The sequence below is a fragment of the Gymnodraco acuticeps genome, unplaced genomic scaffold, assembly GCF_902827175.1.
Source record: "Gymnodraco acuticeps unplaced genomic scaffold, fGymAcu1.1, whole genome shotgun sequence".
NCBI classification, from domain to species: Eukaryota; Metazoa; Chordata; class Actinopteri; order Perciformes; family Bathydraconidae; genus Gymnodraco; species Gymnodraco acuticeps.
Genome location: NW_022989778.1, coordinates 51,044 through 71,404, shown reverse-complemented (window position 1 = coordinate 71,404; position 20,361 = coordinate 51,044). Strand labels below are relative to the sequence as shown.

At 41.6% G+C, this 20,361-nt stretch overlaps 1 protein-coding gene across 1 annotated transcript in view; it reads left to right on the top strand.

Moving 5' to 3' along the window:
* The window catches only part of fut8b (fucosyltransferase 8b (alpha (1,6) fucosyltransferase)), a 93,208-nt gene extending 78,481 nt beyond the window's left edge, over positions 1–14,727 (top strand). The window contains 8 exon segments of the mRNA XM_034220269.1: positions 4,483–4,729; positions 10,432–10,453; positions 10,456–10,516; positions 10,519–10,577; positions 10,579–10,610; positions 11,485–11,635; positions 12,977–12,986; positions 12,989–14,727. Of these exon segments, the coding sequence (XP_034076160.1) occupies positions 4,483–4,729; positions 10,432–10,453; positions 10,456–10,516; positions 10,519–10,577; positions 10,579–10,610; positions 11,485–11,635; positions 12,977–12,986; positions 12,989–13,314 (908 nt within the window). The 3' untranslated portion in view covers positions 13,315–14,727.
* The last annotated feature ends 5,634 nt before the right edge of the window (positions 14,728–20,361 follow it).

The following is a 20,361-nucleotide window of genomic DNA, read 5'->3' as shown; positions in this document are numbered from 1 at the left end:
CATCACCGCATCCTTTCAGCTGTATATTTTTCTCCTATCGCTTCGTTTGACTTGAGCTCATCCTGGGTTCTCCTTTCTTATCTCCTGCTCTCATAAGCGTCTTCCCTTTTCTTATTCTCCTGCCTTTCATGTGTCCTTTGCTGCTATCTAATGTCTTTCTCCAGTGCCTGTCTTACAAACAGCCTCCTATAGATCCATATATGCCATCTGGCTTCTCACAGCCAACAGCCAACTCACTTCAAACGCCACTCCCCAGGCCATTCAGCATTCTGAATTCATGTCATTATTAAGTCATGTAATTGGCAGATTTTCTGTTGACCACGCCAGGTACTAGGCATAGCTAATGTAAACCTTTTGTATACTTTGCTACACATGTGCTCATCTTTTATTTAGCCAACAAGGCCCTATTGAGATGCAAGATCTCTTCTGTTTTGTTAACAGTGCAGGCCAGAACATTCCTCGGGGCAATGGACCACACAGGGATAGTAAAACCTTGGATTCATACCTAGATATGCATTGAATATCTCACTAATTTAGCAGAGTGTTTGTCCATGCTAGTGCTATTACAGCGTTTGAATGTCATGAATACTGATCTCTTTAAAAAAGGGCAATAGCCACATGTATTTGCAAGTGTGGTTCTACAGTACACTGGCCTTGTATTCTAAGGTTAACCAGTGTGTGTGTTAGCTACCATGCAAATGACTCGATGATAAATAAAAAGGCTTTGCACAGTGCCTGGATTGCATGGAGCTTTGCACCTTGAGGACAGCGTTATTTTCTCATTTTGTGTCTCATAAATCCTAATCATCTGTCGTATTATTTCGCGGTAAATGCCACCACTCCTTTGTAGTCACCTTCTATTAAAAATGTAATGAGCATACTGCTTTGGGTGTTCTATGCTTAGCAAGTCTTTCTGTTCTTTGCCTTGTGTTTTTGTGGGTATTTTATGTAGCAGCCCTATTTAATTCCTTCCCTCCTCATTTACCTTTACATGGTTTACCCACTTTCTTCTAAGTGTTTCCCCTAGGATGAGTCATCTATAGACAGAGAGTGGATGTGCAGTATATTCATGTGTGACACAAATCAAAGGTAATGATAGCGTCATTAGGGGACCTGCTGGTTTTGTTCCCTCAGATGGAACAAATAAAAACAAAAATAAATCATCATAACATGCAGTGAACCCCTGTGTGAGCTGCTTGTTGAAAATAGAATAATTGCCAGGAGCTTTATATTGATGCTACATTATGTCCAACAGGCTAATGGCTGGTTAATGTTTTGTTTTACCCAAATTAAATGTTTCCTTTGACTCGCGACTTAAGCAAATGAACTAACCACTTGCATATTTTACCAGCTTGGTTTGTATAACCATGATTATTTAATGGAACTATTAATACAAGTTGATCCACCTTGTTTATCTTGTGTGGCTACTTCAACAAATTACAGAAAATGGGCTTTTAGTTTGGATCTGTGACAACAAATATATATTTTTTTATTTAACCTTTATTTATACATTGATCTCTTTTTCAAGGGAGACCTGCTCAAGTAGTTCCACATGAAACATAACAACATAAATAGAACAACAAAAGGACATCATACAGCATCATTTACATCATTATCCACATAAACAGGTACCAACAGCTTCCGATTGAGTAGCATTCAACCGAGCTTTAAAAACATTTAGTGGCACCAGATTGTTCCGTTTCCATTTAATTTGCAGACTATTCCAAGACAGTGGAGCTGCACATCTAAAAGCTGTCTTCCCTAAGACAGTCCTAGCAGTTGGCACATTTAATAAAACCACAGCATGCGATCTCAGGCAGTAGCCACTTACAATTCGCCGTGAGATCAGGGAGCAGATATAGGATGGAAGTTTCCCTAACATGGCTTTGTATATAAAAATGTACCAGTGACTGAGCCTCCGTACAGTTAGTGAAAGCAAACCAGCCCTTGCATACAGAGTACAGTGATGGGTTAATGCTTTACAGTTTGTCACAAATCTTAGTGATACGCAGCATCTAACTTGATCAGGCAATGGGCAGGTGCATTCATATACATCAAATCACCATAGTCCAAATATGTGTCCAAATTCCAGTTTTTAGTACTTGACAACTTTAGGTTCTCATTGTTACGTATCATGCATATTTCTGTCAGTACTAAAAGAAGGAATTTAGTTTGAATCCCAGCCCTCCGGTCTATTAATCCACTGGTGCGTGTTGTGCTGTTTTACTTCAACTTTTAAAATTCAGTGGACAGCATGAGCTCTTTGCACTACTTTACAGACCTGGTATATCAAACTAAATTCTGAGCACACAAAGGGGAAACCAGGCTTCTTATGGAACAATGGTTCGTTGATCAAAGAGCTAATTTGCCAAAGAGACTGTATTCCTTTGAGGTTCTCTGTAGAGATATTACTGCCTTATGAGCGAGTCTGCGAGCGGCAGCCGAAACATAATGTTCCCTGCCATGTTAGGACTGGAACAAGAGTTCTCCAAGTTCATAAACGTTCATAATCTTAAATGTATTATGAATGGAGAGGCTCCGTATTTTGTGTCTGGATGACTGGCTCTCCAGTTTCATCGCTGTGTTAATCTCATGCAATATTTATTAGGCTCAATATACACCATAGGCTTACAATACAGTGTAGTGATTCTGCTTCAGTGCTGACTTTCATGCTTTAAGTCATGACGCATACAGGAAATGTATGCAGATGCTCTGGAGTTGAGATGAAATATAAAAGAGCTATGTGATCTAATTAAGTATCTGTGGGAGGCAGACAGACTGCATCTCTGTGCCAAGAAGTGCAGGCCTCAAAACATGCCCATTCCCCTGTATATGGATCATGCCAATGCTGTTATATAAGCAAAGACAGGCCTCGGAATATTTTTCTGTTCAATATTTAATGCTTCTACCAATTTATATTCAGTTCATGCTCAGACATACAGACACATAAATCGAAGCCTCTGTGTCTGTCCTTGTGTTTCTTATGTACCCTCCCTCTCTGTGAAAGGCCATTTTTAATGACTCATTATGCCGTTTACTTGGAAGTGTGTTGTGGCTGTGTTTGCATCTGTGTTAGGTTCTGTCGGTGGCAGTTAGAGAAGACACTCTAGCCTGACAGAACACAGGCCTCAAACTTGTTTTTGTTTAAAACTGGGGGTTTACACAAACACATACATACACATACACGCACACACACATACACGGACAAAAAAAGCTCTCCTTGGGTTTTAAGACTGAAAGAGAGTGAAGGTTTTGTCTGCCAGGCATATCCCTTCTGGTGCGATGAGATTAGCTCGGGCTCTTTGTGTGTACGTGTGTGTTTGTGCGTGAATGCACATTTATTTCTTATTGTTTCTTTTTTTTGGATCCCCTTTAGTTGTCTGTGTTGGATCACCTTTATTCCATCTGATCACAAAACCCCTATAAGCCTGTTCTGTGTGTGTCTTATCATGTCCGTGTGTGTGCGTGTGGGTGGGGTACATGAGCGCTGGCATGTTTCTCCACCTTTATTCACGCATGCAGGTGTGCAGCATGCACCTGTACGAGTCTGTGTGTATGGACAGTTGGCCTTGACGTGCATGGAGGTCTGGCCGTGCACGGGGGCTTTCTTCTGCCCAGAAAGGTGACCTTTGTAATCAGCCCTGCTCAAGCCTCTGCCCAGGGCCTCTGCCAAGCAGGACTCAGCCTGAAGGGGCCGATGCCAGACCACCGGCCCCCCCTAACCCCACCACCCAGGTCCTTGCACCGGCCCCTGGCCCTACACAGCCCTGATGGAAGGGAGCTTACCTTGGGGGATGGATTGCTGCTGGAAGTGGAATGGATATAATAGTGCTTAACAATAACTCCCAATAACGCCCAATCATTTATTCGGACAGAAAAAAACTGCTATTAACTTGCTGATTTATTTGAACTTGATGAACTGGTGAACGTTGTCTAACCTGAACAGGTACATTCATGGTTTTTGGCATCAGAAATGAAAATGATTCGAGTTTGTGGTTTTCTAAATCCTACAGACAGCCGTTACTGATGCAAGGTCTGAAGCAAAGTCAGTCAAGTCAATTTTATTTTTGTTGCCAAAAATGACAAATGACTATTTTTGAGGAAGGCCACTAAATAGGTTTTAAACATGGGCAGTGCTGAAAGGTTCATCCATTCTGTAGAAAATAAATCACTAACAATGTTGATAATGCATTAATTGATTACTTCCATAAACACCAAACATTTTCTGGTTTAGCTTCTCAAATAAATGCCTTTTTGCTTTGCTGTTTATTGTGTATTATTTGGTCTGCTAGAAAAGCAACCAGCAATTTGAGGACATTACCTTGGGCTCTGCGAAGCTGCACGGATTGTTTTTCTCTGTAGTTACTGATATTTTACTGGTTAAACAATTGATGAATGAACATTGTTTACAGCCCTAAACGTAAGCCCTGTTCTCATAAAGGTTGAATCAGTATTGAATATTGAGTGCGTTATACTCAACAGGAGAGGCCCACGATAAAGACGTCCAGGTTGTGGAGTTGCCCATCGTGGACAGCCTCCACCCTCGGCCCTCCTACCTTCCCCTGGCCATCCCCGAGGACCTGGCCCCGCGCCTGCACCGTCTCCACGGCGACCCCTCCGTCTGGTGGGTGTCCCAGTTCGTCAAGTACCTGGTGCGACCTCAGACGTGGCTGGAGAAGGAGATCCAGCAGACCACCGCCAAGCTGGGCTTCAAACACCCCATCATCGGGTAAGGACACTCAGTTCTCACAGCTCAGTGTGTGTGGCTCTGTGTTTCCTCTCTGTGGTTATAATCGCTTTAGAAATAAAAACGTTGTCGCTATAGCATACCTCTACACTTACAAAGTGCTGCGCAATCAAAGCGAACAGAGACATGGCCGTGGGGCTGTGGTGGAACAAACACTGCTTTGGGTGAGGTTAATATGAGGTTAATGAAATAGTAGCAATACAAGTAACTTCATTTGGCGTTTGTGTTTTGTCTAGTTAGTTTTACACCTCTATCTTTCCTTTACAGTCTTTTGCTTTTCATAGTTGCCGTTCACAGTTACGAAAATCAACTTGAAATGTCATCACTCTGTACTTAGTTTTTCTAATAGCGGTGTTATGATGTGAAGTCTGATTCTGACTTTTTTCATGTATAAATGTCCTCACGAGGGTTCGTATTCCCTCGTCCAATCCAAGTCAATTCATACAGAAGACCTTCTGATCTGATATTGTTGCTAAATCAATGAAATAGCCGTAGAGTAAAAGTCAGTAAAACCGAACAAGAGATAGAGCTTGTGATGCAATTAATGGCTGCGTTTAAGATGAAAAGCCGGAAGCCTTTCTTTTATCTTCAATAGTCTTTGTTGATTAAAGCATAAACCAGGCTATATTCTATTTTTTTATTATTGTCAACAAATCCCATAAAAATACCATAAACAACTCTAAATAAATCCCACAAACAATTATTATCTTTGTTGCCAGAGCCGGATTCACTGAGTGTCTTTCCTCTCTGCCGTGCCATTATAGTAAAACTATTAAAAACACATAAATGAGCCTCACTGCATTAATCCTCAGCTGAAAACAGTCCCAAAGAATGCACAATTTACTCATGTTGTATAATTGTTCTTACAATTAAATACCATCAAAATATGTGCAATATATACATTATTATATACATAATGCCATTAGTAACTGTGTAACTGTGTAACTGTGTAACTGTGTAACTGTGTAAAAAAAGAAAGCAGGGGCTGCTTTCTTTTTTTACATATATTTTTCATAACTTAGTACTTTTGACATTGTAACATTAAGCTGTCTGCGGCTCTTTCCTGCTGTAACGATGCAAATGTCTTCTCTGTGAGCCTAATAAAGGTATTCTGATTCTGAAAAACATAAGCGATTTAAGATTTAATAACAATTTAGAGACCTGTTTTTAAAGATTTAAAATCATTTATGATTACTTTTTTACTTTTCTGTAAACGTGCCAGAGTTAGCCAAGAGGCTATTTCTCATCTGTAGTCCCTGGACAGATTTGAAAAGTCAACCTAAAACACATTTCATTTTAAACAAGTAAATACAATACATTTAAAACATGCAACAGACATTACTGGGATACTTAAATAAAACATTTTAAAATACAGAACATTAAAAGAAAACAAAAGAACATGTTAAAACACAGGCAGTGGGTTGTAAGGAGCAGAAGATTGGGTCAGTGTTGGCAGAGCTGATTCCTCACTAACCATATTGTGAGTTTTGATTTAAATAAAGTGAATGTGTCTCTGATTGGAGGTGGGATTGACAGAAAATGAAGACTGACTGAAAGAACTTTTTCTGAGTGGAATAATGCAATCTCCTCTCGCTGCACCTCTTGTTACCCTAGTTGTGCGTATGTTAATAAACTGTCTAAGAGGAGGTGAGGTAAGGCCGTTGACAATCTTGTAAAAAAGATTCCCTAACGTTCCTGCACCGTCACATGAGACGGATTCCCCTCAGCTAGGAAAGGAAGTAGTTTAAAACTAATTCTTATAGTTATATTCAGATTGTTAGTGAAGTAAGCCTGGTTTACTTCTGTCACCCTCTTCGTAGGATTCTCACTTTTCGTAGCCTTTTTTCTTTTCATTTTGCTGCAAATAATCCTCACTGTTCTTCAATGTTTTTGTCATGCTCTTCTCATATCTCCCATCCTCTTGTTACACGCTCTCTCGTTTTTTCCCTGTCTCTTTTCTCAGATGATTTCCTCTTTGGGTTTTAGCTCTTCATCACCCTGGCATCTTATGTCTCCCACCCCCCTTTTTGTGACTCATCCCAAACTTTTCCAATCTCCACATCCTCTCATTTGCTGTCTTCATTTGTTCACCCTGTTTCAAGACATTTCACACTCACCTCTCACTCACATTCCCCCGGTGCTTATTCCTAGTACCCACAAGTCTCTTGCTCTCATAGTTTTACACACATCTCTATCTGTGTTCTTTGTGTTCCCCCCACCACCAACCCCTGATATATCCCACCCTTTTTCTCCGTCATACCACTGGGGAGAGGCTTATTGAAATGATGTGCTGGGAAGAACAAAGTTTTCATTCGTTTTTTTTTTCCCGGTCCCTTCTCAGCTCCACTCTTCTCTTCACTGATGTTGCAACAAAGTGCCTGTGCGCCTCAGTCAGCACTGTGGGGGAAGGCGATATGTGTGTGTAGGGAAAAATGGGGGGGGGGGTTAATGTGAGATGCAGCAGTGGGGCTGAAAGAGAGCTATAGTTTCAGTACAAGGAAAAAGGCGAGAGGGTGGCAAGCAGTGGGGGGGTGTAAGGGTTGATGGAGAGGGTACGAGAGGGCTAGAAAGGCAGCTTGGTCCCCAGAGTACCCAGCAACCTCCAGCCGACCCCCACCCGCTCATTCAGCACCACCCACACAACCCCCCCCCCCCTGCTCCCTCAGGACGCTGCAGGAAGGCTGCGAGCCGCCGACTAAAGGCTGCTATCGGCTCCATGCTGCCACCATTTAATGCTTTCCTAATGGTAGTCAGGCTGGTCGGGAGAGAAGGAGGGGAAAGTTGGGTGACTGCTGCTATTGCACATCTAGAATAGCCTTATCGCCATGGCAATAGCGCTGCGATCTCCTCCTGCATCATAACCCACCAGGCGCGTTTCAAAACGTTGCGGAAGCGGAGCGTCGTGTGTGCAGCCTCGCAGTATGTCCACCAGACCCGCTGCGCCGCGTCAAAAATAGGATTCATCCTATATTTTAGGAAATTCCTTGCGGCGAGGAGCTTCTGGGACGCTTCGAGCCGCGGCGCAGCGGCTCTGGTGGATAAGTACCCATTGACTAGAGTGGCCGCGATCGCTAAAAACTGCCGCAGCGCAGACGCTCCTGGTGGGATTAAGGGGTTAGATTAAAACACAGACAAACTTCCTTTTGAATGATCAATATTACAAGTAAAAAACATGTTATTATAATATTAAAAAAAATAATAATGTGTGTTTGGATTTTAAAGGGGCCCTTTTTGCTCATTTTCTGGTTTCATATTTTGTATTCAGTGTTCACATGCTTTAACGTAAAAAGAAAAATGCTTTAAACTGTATTTTTTCACCAACTTATTTTAAAAAAAAATCTTATTGCATTTAATCACTTTCTATTGTTATTTGTATATTGATATCCCAGTTTACATTCAACTGAGGGTTCTTATTAATATGCTAGCATAATATGGTGTATGGGGAGAAAAAACGTTTCCGAACAAAAAATTATTTGTAATCGGCTGTGTTAAAAATCCAATTATTAGTTTATTTAAATTAAATAAATTATGATTGTTAAAAAGTTCTACCTAATTTAAAGCTAAATTTGTATTATTGTGAAAATTAAATAAATGCAGAAACAACAAGCTGTTAACACAACATTGAGTTTCTATGTTGATACGATGCAGTAAAGAAAAATGGTTGGGCTTTGTTGGTGAAAACACCTGCCCGTTGCGTGTTGAGAGAAAGACCAAACAAATATATGAAATTTAAAAACGATAAGCTAACAGCTGCTGAGGTTAACCGCAGAGTCAATGATCATTTCTTTCATTATTAGGAGGGATCTCTTTCACATACAATGTAAACAACCAGCCAGCTACCGCAACATTTAAACCACAGTTTAACAACATGTTCACAACTGCCCTACACGGCAAATTAAAGGAAAGACTCCAGAAGAGTTACAGACAAGTTATACACCCAACACCTTAATAACACACTTTAAGTTGACCTTTCGCTTTCAGGGTATAATTATGAACGTGCGCTACATCTCAAGAACACATTTGATCTGATTTGATGCCAAAATGAACGTGTGTTATTCTACAGCAAGTACAGATGTAATATGGTAATATATGTTCATCACATGCTGCTGATAGGCATCCAGAGGTCATTGTCAAACAAATCATTTATTCGGTCTACATGTTATTTTCAGTTTCCAGCAGAATCAGCACTGGCTGTGTGTGTGGGTGGGTTTGGTCTCTTATGCTTTTACGCCCACCTTGAGGATTGCCCTGCCTCGCCAGTGCTGTGTGAGTAGAGAGTAAATGGATTGAATTATTGTGGTAATAGTGTGGGAGAGTCCCGGGGAAGGGAGCGGCAGAGATGGGTAAGAGCTGAGCTTGCCTGTGCTGCTCTGACAGAGAGAGAAAGGACCGCGACAAAAAGAGAGTTCACAGGAACAAAAACCACAAGACATGAAAGAGGGAGCGGGAGAGAAAGACCTCGATAAAGGAGGGAAAAGCCTGGAGTCAAGACCTCTGTCCGAGATGAGAGACAGCGAATGAAAAGGATCAGACACCCCCGCTGACCATTCCCCAGTCACTGTTTGATCACCGCCGGCCAGCGGTGGGAGCCTGTTTATTTCTCTGGACCTCTGACTCTTTTCTCTTTTTCTTCCCCTACCTCATTCTCACAAACACGCTAGAGACAGCCTTGAGGTTAGAGAAGCTTTTTGAATCCCTAAAGCAACCGGGGAAAGAAAGTTAAAGACTGATCATCCACCAAATGATCCTGGCCCTCCTATGTTCCAGTAGAGCTGCTCCTGGGTCAGCAGTAGATGGTTGAACTAGGTGGTGGAACTGTGTTTATGTTCGTGGAATATTCAGTTTTCCCTTAATAGGTGAAGGTTGAAAAATGTATTTTTTGTTTGTTGAAATGTCATTTGCTCCTCAGGCCAGAAGTCACAATGCAGATGTGGCTGGGTAGTTTTGTAATTGAATTTTGGATGGAATGAAATTGTGTTTTTCGTCTATCAGTTTGAAGGATGCTTCTGCGTTTCCATTCTCGCCCGTCCTTTGTTCCGTTTACAAGCTGTGCTCTTCCTCTCAAGTTCAGCCGGTGACAGCAGTCTCTCTTTGTCCTTGCTTTTTGCAAGCGGTGACAAAAAACACTGAAAAAGTACAGTTGTGATGGTTATTTCCCTGTCTGTCCATGTTTCTGTTTCTTAAAACGTCCTCCCTTTTTGTACCCGCATGTCTTTTCTTTTTCCTTTCTTTCTTTGTGGTTTGCCCCATCAAAGATTTCAAAGGCATACGGTTTGAAGTGATGTTTTTATTTATGATTTTACGACACATGAAAACAAATAAGAAACAGACTGTTCAGTCAGAACTAGGATCTTTCGCTAGGGATAAAAACACTTTCTTCACTACAAGGGGCATTCAGAGAGTGAAAACCCCCTGCCAAGGCCAAATGCCATATCTTCCAATGATAACACAAATCTACAGTTCACACAGAGATCTGTTTGATGTCTAGCTATCTCTTCTGCTAAATGAATTGGTTTCCCTTGAAATTGGGTTTACAATTTTAAGAGTAAGTGCACTGTTGCTTTTCATCAGCTGTATTGGGAGGACTCTATTCATACTCCCTACTTCTTTAGAGTGCAGTTGAACAAAACGCAACACAATATGAAAACCATATCATGTGTGTGACCCTGTCTGTGTGTCTGCAGAGTCCATGTGAGGAGGACGGATATAAAGTGGGGACAGAGGCGGCCTTCCACCCCATCGAGGAGTACATGCTGCATGTGGAGGAGCAGTCCAACATCTGGCCAGACGAGTCCACATCGACAAGAAACGAGTTTACCTGGCAACCGATTGACCCCTCCCTGCTGCAGGAAGCAAAGACCAAGTTCAGGTGTGTGTGTGTGTGTGTGTGTGTGTGTGTGTGTGTGTTGTGTGTGGGTGGTGTGTGTGTGTGTGTGTGTGTGTGTGTGTGTGTGTGTGTGTGTGTGTGGTGTGTGTGTGTGTGTGTGTGTTGTTGTGTGTGTGTGTGTGGTGTGTGTGTGTGTGTGTGGTGTGTGTGTGTGTGTGTGTGCTGTGGTGTGTGTGTGTGTGTGTGTGTGTGTGTGTGTTGTGTGTGTGTGTGTGTGTGTTGCAATGCAATGCAGGGGGTGTCCAAGCTACGGTCCGGGGTCCAAATGCCAGCCCTCCACCATTTTTGAATCGGCGCTCAGCAAATTCTAAAAGTATAGTGAATATGGCCCACAAAATTAAACAATCTGCTATTGTACTTCATGAATATATAGTTCAAATAATATAACACAGTATCCATTGTGTAATAAGCCCAATTTTCAAATAAATTCAGTACAATTAAGTTGAAAACATGTTCTAACAACCCCTTAGTTGATAAGAAAAAAGCCCAATAACACATTTTCATAACAACCTTGAAACATACCCTTCATATTTCCTTTATTATAAGCAATCTGAGAAGTGAGCTGCCAACACAAATACATGAAACCCTAAGGGGAGCTGTGTGGTTTTGTTCATCAATATCAACCATCATTTACCTACATTTGATTGATTTCTCTAACTTATAACTTATGAGGCAATATACCTCTAGTGACAGCCCAGCCCTTCGTATATTTTTCTGTGTGTGGGCCCTCGGTGAAAAAGACTTGGGACACCCCCTGATCTAATGGGTGTGTGAAGATTCTGACCACATCTATTTAAATATCATCGTCTTCTTGAGACTTGACATTTCTCCGTCTTTTCGACCCTCCCAGGTATCCAGAGTATGAGTTCATCAGTGATAACTCCATCTCCTGGTCGGCAGGCCTTCACAACCGCTACACTGAGAACTCGCTGAGAGGAGTCATCCTGGACATCTACTTCCTGTCTCAGACCGACTTCCTGGTCTGCACCTTCTCCTCACAGGTCAGCCCACAGGCACCATTTACAGCTTGATATGGGGGCATTCTTGCTGTGTGTTTTGGTATTTGGCTAAATTGACATTTGTGATGGATTTGTTGGGATGCGCTAGCAGACGAAGAAGTATGGAGGTGGAATAAAACAATAATGGTGGCATATTTAGTTAAAAACATGCATTTTATGTTGTTGTTTTGTGTCATGTAATTGGAGAGAGTGTGGGAGAGAAATTCCCTCTAGATGGAACTTTAGGATTTTAGCCTTTGCAGACGATTTACTGAACATATGTAAATGATAGTGAAAAGTGAACGATTGGTTTGGAAAAAGAGGTTGACATTCTGGAAATTGTCTCGACCTTTCAGGCACATCTCATGACCTTCATCAGCGGAAAGAGCTGAGTTGTCATGGAGATGATTCAGTTGTTATCATGTGACCTCAGTTGTCACATAACTGAACTTCCAGGCTGAGCCTTCTGTAGATCACATGATATCAATTTAACAGTTTCAATTAAATCAGAGGAAGGTCACCAGGTGTGACTGAAAGCTCATGAATATTTCAGAAAGAAGACTTCTTCTTTTTTAAGCTGCTATTTTGGAAATAAATGATAGACTTTGAAGCTGATTTGATTGCTTTGTAAATTCACAATAACAAGTAAAAGCACAGAATTGCAGATGTAAAAAAAAGGAACGAGAATAACCTTGAAGCGGAGATGACCCTTTAATAAAAGCACACTTGAGAACAAAAATACCTTGATTATATTTTTAATTACGAACACAGCTTTGGAAAAAAGAATCAGGTCAGACAAAAGGTTTTGTGCTAAAATAGCGGTGTTAGAGCCGTCGAAAGACAATAGTCACTTGATGTTTCCAGTTTGTCCCAAGGCACACCAGAACCTTTTCATAATCACGAGCATGTAATTGTCAACAACCTCATTGTCCCATTTTTACTCGCATGATTCACAGCCCATGTATTACACAGCTGACTTTACAAAAGGCATTTGTCATCTATTATTCTGATCATCTCAGCTTCTAAAGTGCTGTTTTATAGAGAGTTATAACCCGGAGTAGACGGGCTTCCTGCCAAGCCTAAAAATAATAGCCGCATATTTTCCTATTCACACACTGGCTTTAATAGTCCACTTCAAGGATCTGAATGGAATGAGTTGCTTTGCACATGTTATTCCTCTTTTACCAGGGCTGAAATGCAAAGTATATGTCTTACAGAGAGAAATCCTTTTATACCTCGAGCAGCGTGTTCTCTTGCCTTCGCAGCCTTATTGTCAAGACGAATACAAGCATGTGAATTTATAGATGAAAGACAAATCATTCCTGTTTCTGTTGTGTGTCTCAGGTCTGCCGTGTGGCTATGAGATTATGCAGACGCTGCATCCAGACGCTTCCTCCTACTTCTATTCCTGGCCGACATCTACTACTTTGGCGGTCACAAACGCCCACAACCAGATCGCCAATCTACCCCCCACCAGCCGCGCAGCAGCGAGGACATTCCCTGGAGCCCGGAGACTGATCGGCGTGGCGGGAAACCACTGGGACGGATACTCCAAAGGCCATTTCAACCGCAAAATGGGCCGCACTGGCCTCTACCCTTCCTACAAGGTCAAAGAGAAAATTGAGAGCGGTGAAGTAACCGACGTACCCGAGGCTGGACAAACTGCTCAATGCTCAAAATAAGTAAAAGAAGAAATGAAAAAAATAAAGAAGCAAGGGTGTTGAGGGGGAAACACGCAGACTCCGATTCCAGGGAAGGAGGCTGCTTTTGTACAGAATACGAGGCGTACTTAGTGGCGCTAAGCTGCGAAGAAAAGAAGAGCCTGTACCCAGGGGTGATGGGGATGAGAATGCACTCTTATGTGAGAGCGTGTGTTTGTGTGTATGCGTGCGCGAAAATGTGTGTGCACTTGTGTAAATGCCTGTGCATATGTCAGGTCATGGAAGACTTGCACCCTACCACTGCTCCCCCTGCCGCGATGCTCCGACGGTCGGCTCTGTAGAGATGTAGACGTGAACATTGATTTTAAATAAAGCAAGAAAACAATTAAATCTTCACAACTGACCGAGCTCGCTCACCTGAGACAGGACTGGGACCTACTGTAAGACTCGCACGCCGGAGTGAGCTTCGAATCAATGACTGAAAAAAAAAATGATGACAAACTGGACAAAAAGAGTTTTGATTTTTATTTAATTGCTTTCAGTGGTTCTGATTCTAATCTTGCCTTTTTCTTTTCCCCTCCTGTCTTTATTTTGTTTACTGAATGTACTGTATCCTTCTTCTTGCCATGCTCACCGCTGCCCCAAGTCCCATCACCCCCCCCCCTTCCCCTTTCCCACTCACTGTGCGTCCTCCATCTCGTCTTTTCATGTGCAATTAATTTAAAAAAAATACCATATGTGCTTTTATCAAGTGTTTTTAAACGGTCTTAATTTTGTGCGTATGGGGCTTGTGATTGTATTACTGTACAGTGTGTGTGGTGTGTGTCGTGTGTGGGTCCCGAGGATGGATGTGTGTGTGAGATCAAGTGTGCCTGTGTGTGATGTTTTAAGGGGCCATGTGACGACCTGGTGCCTGATTCATGGTGAGCAGTGTGTTTTTATCTATTCTGGCTTTCCTCTGACTGAATAGTGTTTGTATGGCCACAGGGGACTGGCAGGTGACAGTGGGGACTGTCCTCAGCCCCCACCCCCAACCCCACCCACCACAGCACTTGGAACAATGGTGAACTACAGTCACTCCGCTGGTGAATGCTCTAGTGAACAATGGTAAGATTATGTGGAGATTGGTGAACTCATGGTGCACGCACACACACAGACAACAGGAGCCGTCCCGAGGCTCACCAAAAGAAGCACTCCACTGAGATAATGTCCTTTTTTCAGCATCTCTGCTCTCTTCTGTCCATTTGTTTGTTTGTTTTTTTACTTCTAACATTGCTGTTTTAAAATAAATAAGGATGAATATGCCTGTTTAAAAATGATAATGTCATATCAAACTCAGTCCCCCATCATGAAGGCTTTTTTATCATAACTTATGTTCTTGGGCATTGTCTTTGATAACCACGGATCGAATAAACTTGAGAAACCAACACAACAGTTTGATATATTGTTATGATTCTGTCCGCCATCTGCTCCTCCATCTCCCCAGAGACACCTGCTCGTTCAATCAGCCTGAACATGCCTCTGCATTACACACATTCCAACTGGGAATCAAGGCTTAGTCTATTTTTGAAGAGTTCATTTCCTGAAGGGTACCCATCTATTTTTGAAGAGTGACAGTCATTACCTGAAGTTCCTCTTTTGATATCCCCATAAAAAGGAGGACCCTGCTTCTCAAATTGATATCATTTTGGCATCCCAGGATTAGAGCTTACACTCCTACCTTCAAAAGTACCAGTAGTTTGTTTTATAAATCATTCAGCAAATGTGTGAATCCATTTCAAGTCATTACAGAGCCCCACATCTTAAATCTTTCTTAGATCTACGTTTCAAACTAAAGACGGAGATCAGTACCTTCAACATAGACATTAGCGTCCTTCGTTTAAATATTCCTTGTGGCAGCTACATGACGTTCTTCCCTGTGGAGCCCGTAGACTTCCTGCTCCAGTCGAGAGTCCTGATCGTTTATGATCTCGTTCTCTGTGTCTTATTTATGTGCTGTCTTGTTACTTTCTTACAGAGAGTGCTTTGGGAGTTTCATTACAAATCCCTCTTTAATTTCCACGCTGATCTGCATGCTTCATTGGACACCCATAAGGATAGCCCGCAGCAGCAGTAGCGGAGATTGTGGTTCCTCGTGAATAGTAGTTTTATTGGGTTTTTTTCCCCGCCTGACAACAATCCACAAACCAATTTAGCCGTCGTTGACAAAGCTTTCACAATGCACATGCAGCGTGTTGCCAGTTCATTGAACATCTTTCTTCACTGGGAAAGAGTCCCTCGTGGGGCTTTATAAACACACACGCTTCCTGGAGGGCACTTTAATTAAAATGCAATTGTTGCTGTCACAGTGGCCTGTAACAGTCGTTTAAGAGAGACGTTAGTTCAGTTAATTATTCTGTTAATTGGACTCGGCTTCTGATAGAGAGCATTCAAGTTTTTAGCAGGCGGTTTTCCTTCTCTGTATTTGTGGTGTAATTGTCGCAGATCTCGTTGATATTTAAAGGCCTCCCCCATAACGTTGTGTGGTTTTGTGAGCTGAAAGGAAATCTGTCACATCTCAGTGCCTTATTCCTTTACAAACACATGGTTCAACAGGTTGCTTTTCATTGTTTATCCAGGCTTTTTGGTCACTTCATTCTTTGGAAAGATTCCCTCCAAAGGTGATTACAGGGGAAAGAAGTGGAAAACAATCCATAGTCATTGTTTAGGATTTTTGTTAAATACAGTGTTCCTTGCTCAGCTGCAGAGGAAAGACTTTTGTATTAAAGGTCACCTATTATGCAAAATCCACTTTTTCATGTCTTTTATACATCAACATGTGTCCCCTCTGTGTAAAGAGACTCTGAAAGTTTCAGGAAAAAAGATTTGCTCACTTTTTGTCCTGATCCATTTATATAAAAACCTGATCAGATTTTGGCCCACTTTGTGATGTCATAACAATTTTTTTTTGGCTTGTTTAACCATTAGCCAATAACCAAGGTACCCCCCCCCCCCCCCCCCCTTATCACCTGAATCTCCTCCTAGAGCACCCTTAGGCACGTTCACACTGGAGTACTTTTCCCCGTACTTTTCCCGTTTAGTTCCGTTAGTGCCCCTTATGTTGCGTTCACACCAAAAAGAGTACTTAGTCCCGGGAACTTTTACCCCCATTTTTAGTGCCTGCTAGAGAGGTGGTACTATCCTGGGGAGAACAAGTGCCCCAGTTCTGATTGGCTGGGCGAATTGCAAACCACGCCCGTAAAACTCTGAAAAGTTTTGTGAAGCCGCCATTGTATTTGTGGCATTAGCATTATTAGCATTAGCCCCGCGCACCAACGGAGAGAGAATAACTTATGGCAACACAAAAAAAAACATGGGAGCGGTGGAGATGAGGAGGTGTCGGCATTCTGGCGATTTACTCGGAAGGCTTCAGTAGAAGCTGCTGGGAGTCCCAGAAGCTTCTACTGAAGCCAGTCCCTAACTCCGGACGGGGACTTTGGGTGGCAGTATACGCCGTGAAGTTGTTTGCGGCCTGCCAGTAAACCCAAAGCAGAAGAAGACGAAGTGACGTCAGCGGCTCATTTGCATAATCTTCCCACAGGGAACTTATTCCGGTGTGAACGCGATCTGTATTTAGTGCCCTGGGGTACTAAGTGCCGGGGCACTAAGTGCGGCAAAGTACTTGGTGTGAAAGCGGCTATTGTGTTCTTCTTAACCAAATCTCTCTCAGAGGGGCGTGGGGAGTGGCTCCTTATTTTCATCTAAAGTAACAGACAGAGAATCAGCACTTTTGAAACAGGGCTGAAACAGAGGGGATTATGGGATGCTGCAATGATCTGTTTGGTGTTTGGAGCCAAACACTTCAGAGACATGTTCTGTATATATCTGAGACCTATAATATATTGATGAAAAACAGTATAATAGGGGACCTTAACAAGGCCTAACTTCCAATCCGGCCTTTCCTACCTCAACCAATCCTTTTTTTCCATCCAAAACCTATTAGCAGGAAGTGGGTTATAAAACCCTGCAGCAGGGAGTATACACTGAGTTGATTAAATCTGCTGCCCCTGCTCATTTGGTGGAACGCCATTTGTGTCCATCATGGAACAGGCCTTCTACAAATTGATGTTTAACATTTTCATACAAATGTAAAAAAAATAAAGTTAATAACACAAGTAACATCTCATGTGAGATCAAACAATGCCTTGTCTTGTTCAATTGATTGTAAAGTGTTTATGTTTACAGGTTCACCTTCATCTTTAGGGATTTATCATCTGTACAAGTCAGGCAATCCGTGTGAAATTGAGGGAGTGTCTGAATAAACCGTTCCATAAAGCCTTGCAGGTAGTGTAGCTAAAAAGACTAACTTTGAAAGATACAAACTTCATTTGATAACTCAAACTGCTGAGTCCTGATACTCAAATAAGCTTTGGGTGATATTGAACGTTTGGAATAGATGGAAGGCTTTGGGTTCATTTCCTTATCTTGTAAACTGGAATTACCTGAGAATAAAATAGGCATGTGAGTGTTGCTGTGAGACAAGTTAGAAAGAAAGTTGAACCTGTTCTTTAATGCTTCAAGAACATGGACCAAGTGTTCAATGTGGCCATACCTGATGGAAATCACATTATATAGAGATAAGTGGGTAGGCCATCGCCCTGTGGAATTCTAATCTTATAAAGGGCAGCTGCTTTAATTCTGACTGACTCATGAAAAAGGGAGAGGAAATGGTTATTGTAGTCCTGGCCGTCTCCAATCAGTAACAAGTGAAGTCTGCCCTGCGGTACCTTGCCCACATCAAAGCTGAAAAAGGAACCAGAACAAGACACTGTTGGATTTTCCCAAGGCAAAGAAGATGGCAGGGTGTGAATCTTTGCCTTAAATCAACTCTACAATCGGCCACTTTCTGGCTTTTATTAGCTCAGTAATCCCACCTGTTCTCTCCACTCACTATACATTTGATTCTATAAACCTGATTCTTGGCACAGGGCAGGGAAAGCTCAATGCGCTGACAAGTTCATCATCACTCAGAGGAACAAAGGCGTTTTGCTTGGCACAAGTACTCTACTTTAACTGCTGATCCCTGCTGTGAATCCAATAAATCAGAGTTTCTTTATTGTAATTTGGAGAAAAAAAGATGCCTCTTTATATTATACACAAAACAGTTGCTATACCACATCACGTTATGATTGAAATAAGGAATGTGCATTTCTTATTTGATTGTAACAGCAGGTATAACATTTCCAATTTGATATTCTCCTTTTGGAGATGGAGGTCTCTGTGTTGAAAACTATTTGATTATTTTTCATTTGTTCGACTCATGCAGTGAATGTACATAAACAATGATTGATTCCGTTTTCAAAATGACAGATTGCTTTCATTGTACACAATATATCTAGCTTTTAGCTGTGCCTACATTATAATTGTATTTATCTTGTTATCATCCAGGAAGCTATAAGTGGGTGGTGTTTTGGTATCACCATCGATCTCATTTGGGTTAAGAGTATAGTCGGTAGCAGGCTGATGTTTGTCAGAAATATCAGCAGAACATGCTGAACAACCGGTTCATGATTTTAATGTACCAGCAGTGGAGTTTTTGACAGTTTTATGAAGAGCACGTTGCTGACCTGAGCGCTCTGTGAGGTTACACAAATAATGGAGCCGCAGACAATCAACTCTCTGCAGCTTCCTTTGTTGTAAGACAGACAAAACGCTTTGTATAACCAGCCTGATGAAGTGTGATATTAGCACTGTGACTATAGTGTAACAATAAGGCATATTAATACATGGTAATGATAGCAGTGAATGTAATATTGTGATAGCATTTGATGGTGTTTAAAAAATGCATTGTGGTTTATTATAAAGCCTTTTTCTCATAGTATTGGACGTCATTCCTAACAATAAGTGTTGAGATCAAGGAATGTGCTTTGAGCTCTAAATCAAGTGTTTCTCTAAAATATTTAACACTAGAATGATATGAAAGGAAATGGCAAAATGAATAAGACGAATGGTTGTGATTTGTAACATAACATTTAAAGGTTACGCTGGTTGTTCTGGAACAATCATTCAATGTAAAGAGAGTATGCCATGACGTCACTCTCCCACCTGAACACGCCCCCTTCAGTTGGACTGAGTGACATGATTACATCCTGCAACATGGCTGCCCTTAAACCAAACCGACAGAAAGTCCACCATGCTCTTCTGACGGTAACTGCAGTGAGTAAGAAACGCAAAACAAGTGTTTTCTAAGCTACAAGTAGAGGATAAGTCAGGTAGCTGCTAGGCTATGTAGAAGGACATAGGCTTATGCTAATGTTGCTAGCATGTTCTTCATGTGGTGAACACTTCTCTGACACTTGTGAGTTATAATTGTACTTCTGTTAAATGTTGTTGCTATTAAGCCACATGTATTGTGTGTAAGTTTAACAAAACATGAATTGCATTCATTTGTTTATCTTGTCTTTAGCTTTTGTCAGTCTGTGAAAAGATAGGTCTGAGCTCTTGTTTAATATATTTGTGCAGCTTTGTTTAACATTTTACAATTTCTAGCAAAAGAGTTGATTTAGGAAAATACAGTCAATTATTTATCCGTGCAAACAAACCCAAAGCTCCAACCAATTTTGGAGATAAAATGAAGGTGAACTATAAAATGATTCCCCTAACCTTACATAGTAAACATCCATTAAGGTTTACGAACCATCTGTAATTACCACTGTAGCTTGCACACATGGTTTTCCTGTGCCATGAGGGATAATTACAGTTCATGTTTGGTTTAACCATTAAATGAAGTGGTTTAGATTAGAGGGGTTATCAGTCCCCAGGCCATACACCAGTACCTGACCATAGAGCATATGCTACTGGGCTGCAAGGAAACACAATTATTTGGGAATACAAGATGAATACTAGTTGTAAGATGGTGATGCTATTAGAGTAAGACATGTTTTAGTGGTGAATAACTTTGTGCAGAATTGTACTTTTCACTCTCTATAACACCGCCAACAGTGATAGACTTAACTACAGGATGAAATATGTGTGAGGAGATCTACGTCATTTATTATCAAATCCACTCTCTACAACCATGCGCATTTG